The sequence below is a fragment of the Scyliorhinus torazame genome, chromosome 22 (genome assembly GCF_047496885.1).
Source record: "Scyliorhinus torazame isolate Kashiwa2021f chromosome 22, sScyTor2.1, whole genome shotgun sequence".
NCBI classification, from domain to species: domain Eukaryota; kingdom Metazoa; phylum Chordata; class Chondrichthyes; order Carcharhiniformes; family Scyliorhinidae; genus Scyliorhinus; species Scyliorhinus torazame.
The window spans coordinates 92,697,112-92,709,293 of NC_092728.1; the positions used below are offsets into that span (position 1 = coordinate 92,697,112).

The 12,182-nt window shown below is 44.1% G+C and overlaps 1 protein-coding gene across 2 annotated transcripts in view; it reads right to left on the bottom strand.

The window, feature by feature from the left end:
* Nucleotides 1-12,182, bottom strand: part of cfap77 (cilia and flagella associated protein 77) — a 296,201-nt gene that overhangs the window by 155,294 nt on the left and 128,725 nt on the right. For both annotated transcript variants that reach the window (XM_072488586.1, XM_072488587.1), the window contains one exon: nucleotides 2,721-2,820. In XM_072488586.1, the coding sequence (XP_072344687.1) occupies nucleotides 2,721-2,820 (100 nt within the window). The remainder of the gene's footprint in view (nucleotides 1-2,720; nucleotides 2,821-12,182) is intronic.

Here is a 12,182-nt window from a genome sequence, read left to right on the forward strand (position 1 = left end):
ACTCGATAGTGCAGTGGTTACAACTGTCGCTTCACAGCGCCAGGGTTCCAGGCTCGATTCCCGCATGGGTCACTGTCTGTGTGGAGTCTGCACGTTCTCCCCGTGTCTGCGTGAGATTCTTCCGGGCACTCCGGTTTCCTCCAACAAGTCCTGAAAGCCGTGCTTGTTAGGTGAATTGGATATTCTGAATTCTCCCTCTGTGTACCCGAACAGGCGCCGGAGTGTGGCGACTCGGGGATTTTCACAGTAACTTCATTGCAGTGTTAATGTAAGCCTATTTGTGACAATAATAAAGATTATTATTACTCACGACTGGGACTGGGACTGTTACTTGTAAATAGTTTCCTTCTGGAAAAAAAAATTCTTGACTCTCTTTCTGGACTCTGCCATTACTACTAAACATAAGAAGCTTGCATCGTTGCAACTCCCTTGTCTTGTCCAGCTTGTCCTAGCAGAGTTGAGAGGTGTTCACTCCCCGGTGTTCTGTCTCCACCTGCAATATAAACAGCTAAAACTAAAACATAAAAGCTTTTCTATCCTTAGATGGTTTGCTCGATGGTGGCCCTTGTAGTCACATTGTAGCATTTGTATGTGTCCTCTACCTGTGCATTGGATTTGCACACAGGGGTCAGAGCCATGTCTTTAGAGACACCACTTATCCCCTAGTAAGCAGCCACAAAAGTGTTCAGGTGAAGAACTAAGGCAATTGGGACTGTCTAAGGATGTAGGAATCGTGGTAGCTTCTTGAAGACCTTATGCACACCTGCATGATCTGCTTATTCTGGCAATTCTGTAGGAGCCTTGATTGCCACGTGAGGACAGTCAATGGCTCCCTGCACCTGAGGAAATCCAGTCATGACCCTGAAGCTGATTGGTCTCTTTGCCTGAATGGCCTGATCAGTTGCGAACTTGATAGAATGAACAGTCTGACAATTCATAACCTTCCTTATGCAGCAAAGAGTCTTTAACGGAAAGATGTCTTCTATCTCCAGATGATTTATGAAACAGCAAAATTGTTGCATGCCGATGCAATTTTGAAAGTAACAACGTCAGCCACTTCCCAATGGCATCATCTCTTGCCACATCATACCACACACTCTGTCACCACCTGCCTAGGAGATACAGTTTTTAAAAATAAATTTAGAGCACCCAATTCATTTTTTACCAATTAAGGGGCAATTTAGCGTGTTCAATCCACCTACCTTGCACATCTTTGGATTGTGGGGTCAAAACCCACGCAAACACGGGGAGAATGTGCAAACTCCACACGGACAGTGACCCAGAGCCAGGATCGAACATGGGACCTCGGCGCCGTGAGACTGCAGTGCTACCACTGCGCCACCGTGCTGCCCTCGAGATACAGTTTTTATAGACACTGAAGCTCAGACAACACCAAGAAGTTGATCTTCTGACCCTTTGAGTTGGATAATGCCTTCTCTGACTGTGGGGCTGCCATCTTGCCCTTATGCATCCTCCTTATCAATATCTAATGAGCTCCTCAACCCACAGAGGTTCTCCAGGTCGCTCCATAGGTGCTACTTGTAGCTGCATCCCCATTTCTGTGACACTCTCCCCCTGACTGAAGGAATCAAAGACTGAAAACACTGACTCCATAACCAAATGAATCTTCTCTCAAGAATATCTTCTATCTCCAGTGGTTGCTGTGGATCTGGGAAACACCAATGCATTAACAGCACTTCACTTTGGCCGTACCTTTTGCAATGCCGCCTGTGTTTCTTACTTAAGGCACAGCTTGCTGACTTCTTCAAATTATGGTTGTCAGTTCTCTCCTCAACTCAACTGCTGCTCAAATCTCACCTCCTTTAAATAGTGAAACTCTGAACCTCTGTGTAATCTGTGTGTCTTTCTTAAAATCAGAAAATGGTTGAAAATACATGACAATTGGCTGTTTAACTACATTAATTACCTGCTCACTGCCAGTGTGGCTGCCGGTGATCTGTACTGTCGCCTGCATTTTGTAAAATTATTCGGCAGAAAGTCAGGAGCCTGTCTGACATGGGTCAACCCTTTTTAATGGCACCCACCCTCCCCACTGCCACAAGCCCAGTAAAATTCTGCTCTTCGTATATTTATTAACCAGGCTTGAGGTTTGGAATATCCAGTCAAGCAGGACTTTAGTTCAGGTTATGTTTTTGACCTTGTAGGTTTTCGCGCATATACAGATGATTTAAGATGTTACAGAGCTAAATGAAACAATATGAGAAAGGAATAGAAGGATATGTTAATTGGGTTAGATCCAGAGGGAGAGGCTTTTATGGAGCATAAACCCAGATGTGGGCAAAATGGTCTTTTCCTGTTCTGTAGCTACTTTATAATACTTTGTAATAGATGTGCTGCAATAGAGTGCTCCCTCTCAGGTAAAAGGAAGACATAGCAGAGTTTATTCCATGCGGCAAAAATGCACCTATGTTCTAGGAAATGTATTACTGACAGCCTTGGACATCAATGATCCGGACACCTCAAACCTACGATGAAATATGTGCCAACAGGAAGATGTCCGTTTCCAGGGTTTATAGTAGAAATGTTGTGTTAAATTATCCCAAAGCAAATGTTCACTTTGTGAAATTACAGTACATTATACATCAATAATGGACATTATAATCATAGTTTGTATAAATTTGAAATGTCCTTTGAAGTGTGCTGATTTCTACTGTAATTAATAAAGTATAATATTCAGAAGTTCATCTCTGCCTCATTACCTGCAGGAACTCCGCCATCATTGGCTTTCTCAATTGTCCCATACACATGGTTAGACCCTGGTATGGGGTTGCCACTGCGCTTTCCCTTGCCAAGTTCTGGCTAAAACAAGAAAGAGACAATAATTAGAATTATTTATTGAGTAGAAAAGGACCTTTTGGGTTCTGGATTTCAATTTTAAAAAATCATTCTAGTCTTAAAATACAAAGGATCTGAAAGGGTCATCCATATAATCATAATCGAGAACAACAGATAGCCTTTCCCTTCTTAAGTCTTGATTTCAATAATTTTATTTGAATCAAAATGAAGCCAGCATAAAATAATAATAATCGCTTATTGTGTCAATGTAGGCTTCAATGACGTTACTGTGAAAAGCCCCTAGTCGCCACATTCCGGCGCCTGTTCGGGGAGGCCGGTAGGGGAATTGGACCCCCGCTGCTGCCTTGTTCTGCATTACAAGCTAGCTGTTCAGCCCACTGTGCTAAACCAACCCCTGCAGTTGACTTAGAATTTGTAATGACGATTTTGTGAATCAATAACTAATTCTATCTAAAACAATAACCTGGTTGAAGTTCAGGAACCATATTAACTACTAATTTACTTCCTGCAATGTTGCAAACTCTGTTGGAGGATATGATCTCTCTCTTTTCTGTCATTATTATCTTCACATGACTGTTCAACACCCAGCACTGGATGAGCGGCAATTTCTTCCAACGAAATATTGAGAAAACTGCAACCCTTGTTTTTAACCCCTGTCACAAAATCTGTTCCCAATCTACAGACTCGATTCCTCTCCCTGGCATCCTATCTGAGGATGAATCAGACCTTCACAATCTTAGCATCCTAGTTGACCCTCGGAGGAGTTTCCAATGCTATTTGTACTCCATTTCCACTGCTATGACATTGCTCATCCCCAGCTCGACCTCAGTTTATCTGTTGCTGAAATCCTATCCATATCTTTGTTGTTTTCAGACTCATCTATTCCAATGCTCATCTGGTCAGCCTGCCATCTTCAGCTTATTAACCTGTTGCTGCTTGTATTCTAACTCACACAAAATTGTGTTCATCCACCGACTCTGTGAGCACTGACCAATGTTGGCTCCTGGTCAGGCAACAACTCAATTTTCAGATTCTCATACATGTTTTCAAATACCCTTCCTAACTCAATAACCTCTTCCAACCCTATCAACTTGCAGCATCTCTGACCTTCTCTTGCACATCACCAGTTTTAGTTGCTGTACCATTGGCGTCCATGTTTCGGCCCTACATTCAGAAATTCCCTCCCTATATCTCTTGGCATCTCCAACTCTCTCTCCCTTTTTTAAGATGTTGAGATGCCGGCGTTGGACTGGGGTGAGCACAGTAAGAGGTTTTACAACACCAGGTTAAAGTAGACACTTCTTAAAAGCTACCTCTTATGTCTCCTTCTGTGGCTATGTGTCAAATTTTGCTTAATAATCACTCCTGTGAAGTCGCTTGGGCATTTAATTGCATTAAGGTGCTATATATAAATGCAATTTATAGTTCCTCTTTCTTTTGCTCCACTTCTGCTTTTCTCTCTCATCCCTCTCTGTCCTCTTCTTTCCTCACAGTCTTTTTCTTTATTATCAGGTCTCTCTTCCCATCTTCACTCTTCACTCAGGTTTCCCTCACTTCTGTTGTGCTCTTCATCTCTTCATATCCCATTCCTGCGTCCCTTCGTGCCACCCTCTTGCTGCCACCTTTCCCCCTACCTTTATCTCTTTGAACTTGTGTGTTCAACTATATTGCACTCTCCAATGCCCACACCTCTCCAGCTACTGTCATCACTAATTTCAGTCCATTTATTCCTTCCAATCCCACTCACTTCTCTCAACCCTTATCCTATTTCCTTCTTTATGTCCCTGATCACTTCTACTCTCTCTTCCTATGTTTCTCTCAAATGGGCTATATTCATTCGATTAAGTTTACTGGTTTTTATTCTTTAAAAGTATAGAATTAGGAAGACACTTGTGTGAACTTAAATAATAATATAATAAAAACAGAAAATGCTGGAAAAATTCAATAGCACCGGTGGAGAGAGAAACAGAGTTAATATTCTGATACATTAATAAAAACAGAAAATGCTGGAAAAATTCAACAGGCCTGCAGAATTTGTGGAGTGAGAGGGGTGGATTCTCGCTGGAGCTGAATTGCACCAGTTTTGCGAACCCTTGTGGTTGTAAAGAGGGATGCAATTCAGTGCTCCACGCCATGCAAATTTATGCATGGTGTGGAATATGAGGGATTCTCAGGGAATCCCGCTATCGGGCTGTCATCTTGAGCGGGCCTGCCCCCGTGCAAAGCAAATTGGCAGACCCGCAACGCACCACAAATTGTTCCTGACCAGCCCAATCACAAATCGGCCCTGAACTGCCCTGCACGACAAATCATCCTGACCCCCCCCCCCCAAGTATGCGGGTGACCCATCCCCACCCCAGGGACTCCTGTAATAGGGACCCCTTCCAGGGACCCATGTAATAAGGGAAACCCCCAGGGACCTCTGTAATAGGGGGACATCCCCCCCAGGAATTCCTGTAATACGGGGGAATCCCCATGGACCCCTGTAATAGGGGAATTCCCCCCAAAGAGATCTCTATAATTGGTGGGATTCCTCCCCCCAGGGTCCCCTACCTAAAGGAATCCCCCCCACACAGACCCACCCACCAGAAAAGAGTCCCTGTCTGGAAGCTAGAGAGCAGTCCAGATTTGATGCCTGACCTGCCATTTTTGACCTCGCTGTTATAGTTAATTCCCTCTCCTTAGCACACACAGCTGATCATGAGTTCAGCAGCAAAAGGCACCAGCCATATTTAATGGAATTATCATCCAACTTTCAGGTTAGTTGCTGATTACTTTCTACAGGCTCTTCCTGAGTCTTTGTAAGTACTAGGTGTCTGCAGGTGTTCATAACTGTGGTAAAGTCTGCAGTGAGTGACATTAAACATAGGGAAGGCGTTGGGTCCTACTACAAGAGTTCTAAGCTCACCACTTGCTCCTATTTATGGCTACATACCATAATCATTATAATAAGCTGACAGCACAAAGATTGCATTGCTTTGAATGGTAATCACACATCATGTTTCCCCATGCCCGATTTTGGGGGCTAGTCACAGTTCTGTCCCCTGTAAGTACTATGAAAACACCATCTGCAGGTACAATGGTTAATTTCAGAAAAATGTGGACGCTTTTATAATCGGATTTTCCACAAGCATAGATTTACATGGGGACCTTGCAATGAAATGTACTCAATGAAATATACTGATAAATGGTAGGTCAATAGGCTTATTAACTCACCATTGGAATTCACATTTTTCTTTTGAAATGTTGTAACTGTAGCTAATGTTAAAACATATTTCATGGCGTTCTGAACCACTTCAGATTTAAGGTTTTCACAAAATCAAATTTACTATTATTTATTTGCATTCATGTTTACTTATGATATTAACAGACAGTTACTATCGTTTGAATCAGTGCCAGCCCAGAGATTGCAATTTGTAGTCTTTGGATTGTGAGGCATGTTATTACTGTTCTAACAGAACTGCTGAATCAGGAAAAAAAACCCAAGATTATTCTGTTTTATTTCGTTTTAAGATCAATTCCCTCTGTGAACATTTTGGCTTTTCGGTATTTGAGGGATTTACTGCCCTCTGACTGCCTGCATCCATATTTCTTTAACCTGCCTCCATGGCGAAGTCATTCTGGGACTCCAGTCACCAAAAGGGAAAGATCGATCCAGTTGGATGTTCTTGCAGCCAATGCTGTTGTGCCACGTCACCTGATCAGGGAGCAAAGCCTAAAAGTGAAGGTTGTTTTTTTTTCCCATTTGAACATCAGAAGCTTAGGAAATCTGACTGACTGAGGTCTTTGGAGAAGAAACCTGACAAAATACTTAAACAACTGTGCGCCAAATCTCCACTTAGCTCTTGAGAGCCACGATACCATTTTTGGCAATTTATCTCGAAATAATCAAGGATCAGAATTTTCAGTTTCTTTGGCGAAGCCACATCCTGTATTTTTGTTTCTTTTTCTCAAACTCAAGAAATTTTACAGTACATAATTTTAGAAAATGAAAGTGATTGTTATTTTCTCAAAAGTTGCTCTGTTAAATGGAATGCAAATCTGTTGAGGTCGAATGTGATTTGCCAGAATTAAACTTCAGTTCCCCCAGTAATTGTCCCTATGTAACCTCATACTAGGGCTTTCCATTCACATGTTCCTACAGACTGCTGATCTAATTTCTTATGAACACAACTGCATACTAGAGAGGTACTCACTCATATTGGGGGATAATAGAGGTGGGGGGGGGGGGGGGTGAGTGACTGCAAAATCCCATGAACAAAGAACAAAGAAAATTACAGCACAGGAACAGGCCCTTCGGCCCTCCAAGCCTGTGCCGACCATGCTGCCCGCCTAAACTAAAATCTTCTACACTTCCTGGGTCCATATCCCTCTATTCCCATCCTATTCATGTATTTGTCAAGATGCCCCTTAAATGTCACTATTGTCCCTGCTTCCATCACCTCCTCCAGCAGCGAGTTCCAGGCACCCACTACCCTCTGTGTAAAAAATTTGCCTCATATATCTCCTCTAAACCTTGCCCCTCGCACCTTAAACCTATGCCCCCTAGTAATTGACCCCTCTGCCCTGGGAAAAAGCCTCTGACTATCCACTCTGTCTATGCCCCTCTTAATTTTGTAGATGGGAGGGTCGGGAAACGAGATTCTTATTGGTGAGATCTCATTTCCAGATTTTCGCTGCCCCTCAGCGGTGACATAATGAGGTTCCCGCCCACAAACGGTAGGAATCAAATTTCCATATATTTTAATAAATATGGATCTTACTAAAGGGCTTCCCAGCCACATGATTCCCACTGACTGACTATTCATACCTCGCCAATGTGGTTTACACCAGGTATATAAGAACAGGATTCTGTCAAGGAGAACCTGCCAGGTAAGTAATGCCCCTCTGGGGAGGGGGCACACAGGGGATGGTGGGGGGGGAGGGGGAGACAGGTCCAGGCAATGCCCTGCCACTGTTCCTGGCACAGGTTGGCACTGCCACCTCAGAAAGGTCATCCTGGCAGTGCATCCTGTGTAGAGGCAATGCCAGGTCGGCAGTGCCAGGGGTGGGTCCTCTGGGGCTCCCCTTTTGTGTGTTGAAGGCTAAAGTCAGTTGGCTGGACAGTTGGCTGTGAGACAGAGCAAGGCCAAAAGCATGGGTTCCAGCTGAGGTTATTCATGAAGGCCCACCTTCTTAACCTTGCCCCTTGCCTGAGGTGTGGTGATCCTCAGGTCAAATCACCACCAGTCAGCTCTCCCCCTCAAAGGGGAAAACGTTTCCTGTACTCTTTTAGTTTGTATTGTTTGTGCCTGAACACCTCGCGTTGAAATTGTGACTCCCCACTCGGTAGTTCAGAGCTGTGATTGAGCTGTTTGGCTCGAGTGTAGAGATCTTGCTGACAGCTGTCCCTTTAGCAGACACCTTAATTAAGCCTCATTAAGTCATCATCTTTCTGCCCTACTTCCCACCTCCGGCTCTTAATTTTGCCTATAATTCAAATCAGCCATTTTTCCTTGATGTTTCTTTTTCTTTGTGTTCTGTTTCTTGCTTGTATTTGCTACATTTTTCATCCCCTTCTTCAAATTGTATATAATTTATATACGTCAGCATTTTTACTAGAAAATTGTTAAGACAATTTTAAAGATTTTGTTTCTTTTGAATTTTATAATTTGAGTTGAAATAATCTCACAAATCAGGAAATATAAGGTTTGTACCTGACCTTCTTGAAGTAAACACAAAAATATTTTTTGGAAAATATTAATCCTAGAATTTGTAAGAATGGGAATCAAAGAGCCTATACCTAGCTCTTACATGCTTATCTGAGGTATTAAATAGTGATAAATTGACTATTTTGGCAGCGAGCAGCGAATAGAACCTTATGACGTCACATCCTCACCGCATGCCTACTCTCGGGCAACTTTCACTCATTCAATGTAAGCGATAAGCACAGTAACATGGGCAGCTGAGAGAAACTGGAATATGTAGACATGTCTATATTGTAATATTTAGGAATTATAGAATGATGTTGTGAATAATGTATCTCAACTACTGTTTTAAATACATGTTGCAAGTATTCTGGGATACAATTCCTCTGCTTAACTGTGGCTTTGTCAGCCTTTTTGCCTGAGTAAAAAATGCTGCATCCACAAACTAACTCATTTAAGGTTTTTAGCCAGAAATCTTCATCGGTGCTGAGTAAGTGGAAAAAAGCATAGTATGGCATGTATAAGTGTGGGAAAAGAGAATGAGTTGTGCGTCTCATGAGAAGTAACATTTTGGCTTGTGGAGTAGCTTTTTTTAAAAATACGGTTTCCACTTTTCTCCCTTTACCCGACTCAAATGGAACATATTTATTTTAAAACTATATGCGCTGCCGTGTTTGATCAGCTGGATGTATAATACTTTTTTCCACAGTTGACCAAAGACTGAGCTGGCATATTGGAGGTGATGATCAATTTTGTTGTACATGACTTTATTGAGAGGATATGGAAAATAGGCCAAGACCTTAATCAACGGGAGGAGATACTTGGAAGCTGTTTGGAAGGGGGTGTCCGGCTGTCTGGTAAAAAGCTAATTTTCTCATATGCTTTGGAGAAGGAGTTGACAATGTCTTGGAGCTCAGGTTCTGGGTGAGCACACACACATGCATGGTTTTTGGATTGAAAGCAGCAAAGGTTGAACAGTTTCCCGTCTGTTCTGTAGATTATGTCCATGCCTGTGAGTAATTTGCTGGAGGCGAGGAGAAATATTTCAGCGAGGAAATGGAGGATAGTTTGTGCAATAACACTGCCTTGTTTGAGCCCAGTTTTCACAGAGATAGGGGCACGATTTAACCACCACGTTGCCCCCGGCGTGTATCTTGGCGGTTAAAGAGCGGGAAAGGCCAAAATTGAGATCGGGTCTCGAATCAGTTTGCTATCTAACCGGCCTGCTCTAGATGGCAAGTTCCGGATCATGCCCAAATATGGTAAGCATATCATTAACCTCAATTTGCATTAATTACCATCTCATTAGTGAGATTGAAGCTGAATGTAATGGCTTCCCGGGAATTAACGGGCTCCCCAGCGTTGTTTAGCACTCCTTTTTAAAAACACAAAACTGGTGCAATGGCTGCTGAGTGGAACTGAGGTGAGTAGCCATTTAAATTTTCCGGCATGCTGCTCAAGGGCACTGTAGCTGCTGGCCCAGTGGGGTTGGACTTTATCGAGTTGCTGAAGCGTTCCAGGTCGGGGGTCACCCCTGGCCGGGGGGGAGCGGGTGAGGGGCTTTCTGTCTGTGAGGACTTCAAGCCATCTTTAAATATTGTGGATACCCATAACAGGGACAACTACAGCTGCTGCCTGTCTGTCCTACTAAAAACTTCCAGGGCAGAGCCCTGTTCTTGATTATATGCTGAAGGTCACTTTGTCTCCCTTTGACTGTGAACTGCCTCAAGCTGCATAGATGAAGGTTATTGTGAATAAGGAATTGGTCTTGTTAGTTGTGAGAGCACTTCACAACCACAGGTTGTGTTTGCTACTTGCACCTGCTGGTGGATGCAAATGCCTGGAGGCTGCTGTTGCTTCCTTTTCTGTGGCCGGAAAGAAAGACGATTTTTTCTAAGGTAGCTGGTCCTGGAACACTGGACCGGGTTCAGGGGGACGCATGAGTCCAGAAGACAATCCCGTTTGAAACAAGACGCTACGGGACCTGGTGCGCGACATTGATCCAAATTGGCCACCTGATGACACCATTGAAGAAATGCTTTCGCAATTCGCTGATTCTTTTGTTGATGGTGTGACGAGTGCTGCATGTAACCGCAGGTTAAACAGGCTGGAAATCAAGATGTTCAACTGCGCCTTGAGCGCCAGTGGAATATATGGTTGCCAGGATTTGACTCTGGTGAGAATGAGCCGTGTGGGACGGCCTGTACAGCTGCGGCTTCTGGACGGAGAATGGCACTGATATGTGGAACAAGTAGCACATTGATGGGCAGATCATTTCTACGACGAAGTTCTGGACATGATAACACATTCTTAATAATCTTTATTGTCACAAGTAGGCTTACATTAACACCGCAATTAAGTTACTGTGAAAATCCCCCAGTTGCCACACTCCGGCACCTGTTCGGGTACACAGAGAGAGAATTCAGAATGTCCAATTCACCAAACAAGCACTTGCACTTTCGGGATTTGTGGGAGGAAACCGGAGCACCCGGAGGAAACCCACGCAGACACAGAGAGAACGTGTAGACTCCGCAAAGACAGTGACCCAAGCGGGAATCGAACCTGGGACCGTGGTGGTGAAGCAACAGTGCTAACCATTGTGCTACCGTGCCGCCCCTCATTTCTGTTCAGGAACCTGCGAAGGGTGATACCATGTTTTTTTTGTGAAAATGAGCTGATATAGCTTTTGCATTAGTATCAATATGGAATGGTGACGATTCTTTGTTGTTGACTGGTTAGTGTGATATGTGGAATGTTGCATAGTTGACTTTCAAATCTTTGTTACTGTTGACCATTTAATAAACAAAATATTCTCAAGTGGCTTCTCGTGGGTACACGTGCCATGTCTCAGATGATGATTATTGCATCGCATTTCAATTAAACTTTGAAGCCTGAACACTTTGTCTGAACTTTAGAAGCGTCAGCACCATAGAGGCAGCAGCCACCAATCAAACACTCAAGATCTGGGCTTCAGCGCTGGGGATATCATCGCGACCAAAGGATGAGCGTGTGGATCGAGAAGGGCACCTAAGCATGGTCTCCCTAGATGTTCCTGGCAGGGGTCTGGTCTTGGTGCTCCTGATGTGGCCCAGGGGTGAGTGTGCAGAGAGTCGTTTTCCAGCCCAGCTGGCTCCATGGATGGCACTCTGAGAGAAGGAGGGACACGTTAAGGGTGGGGGGAGGTTTGGGGGATTTGAAGGTCCTGAGGTGGACACCCTAACTGAGTGTCGGTCTATCTACTTCTCCAATTCCTTACAGATACCAGAGTGGTGTCAGTCCTGCAAAGGATGCCCAGGCATCAGAAACGCATTTTGAGCAGTCCCATGCACCACTCAATTACAACACAGGTGGCAACAAGGGACTTGTTATATCAGGTCTCCACCTCGGTCTGCGGCCTCGACACTGACGTCATCAACCATGATCTCAGCAGATACCCCTTATCCCCCAAGAGCCAACCCATCATCCTGGGGTGGTCCTCGATGATGCTGGGGATCTCCGAGTGTCCCATGATGTAGCTGTCATGCACGCTCTCAAGGAAGCATGTGCGTGATGTGGAGATGGTGATCACAAGTTGAACATTCGGGGAATGTAAACCCTTCCTGTTAATGAAGTGCGCTACCTCGGGTGGCACGATGGCACAGGTGGCAGGGGGTCGCTACACACACTGAAGACTCAGCC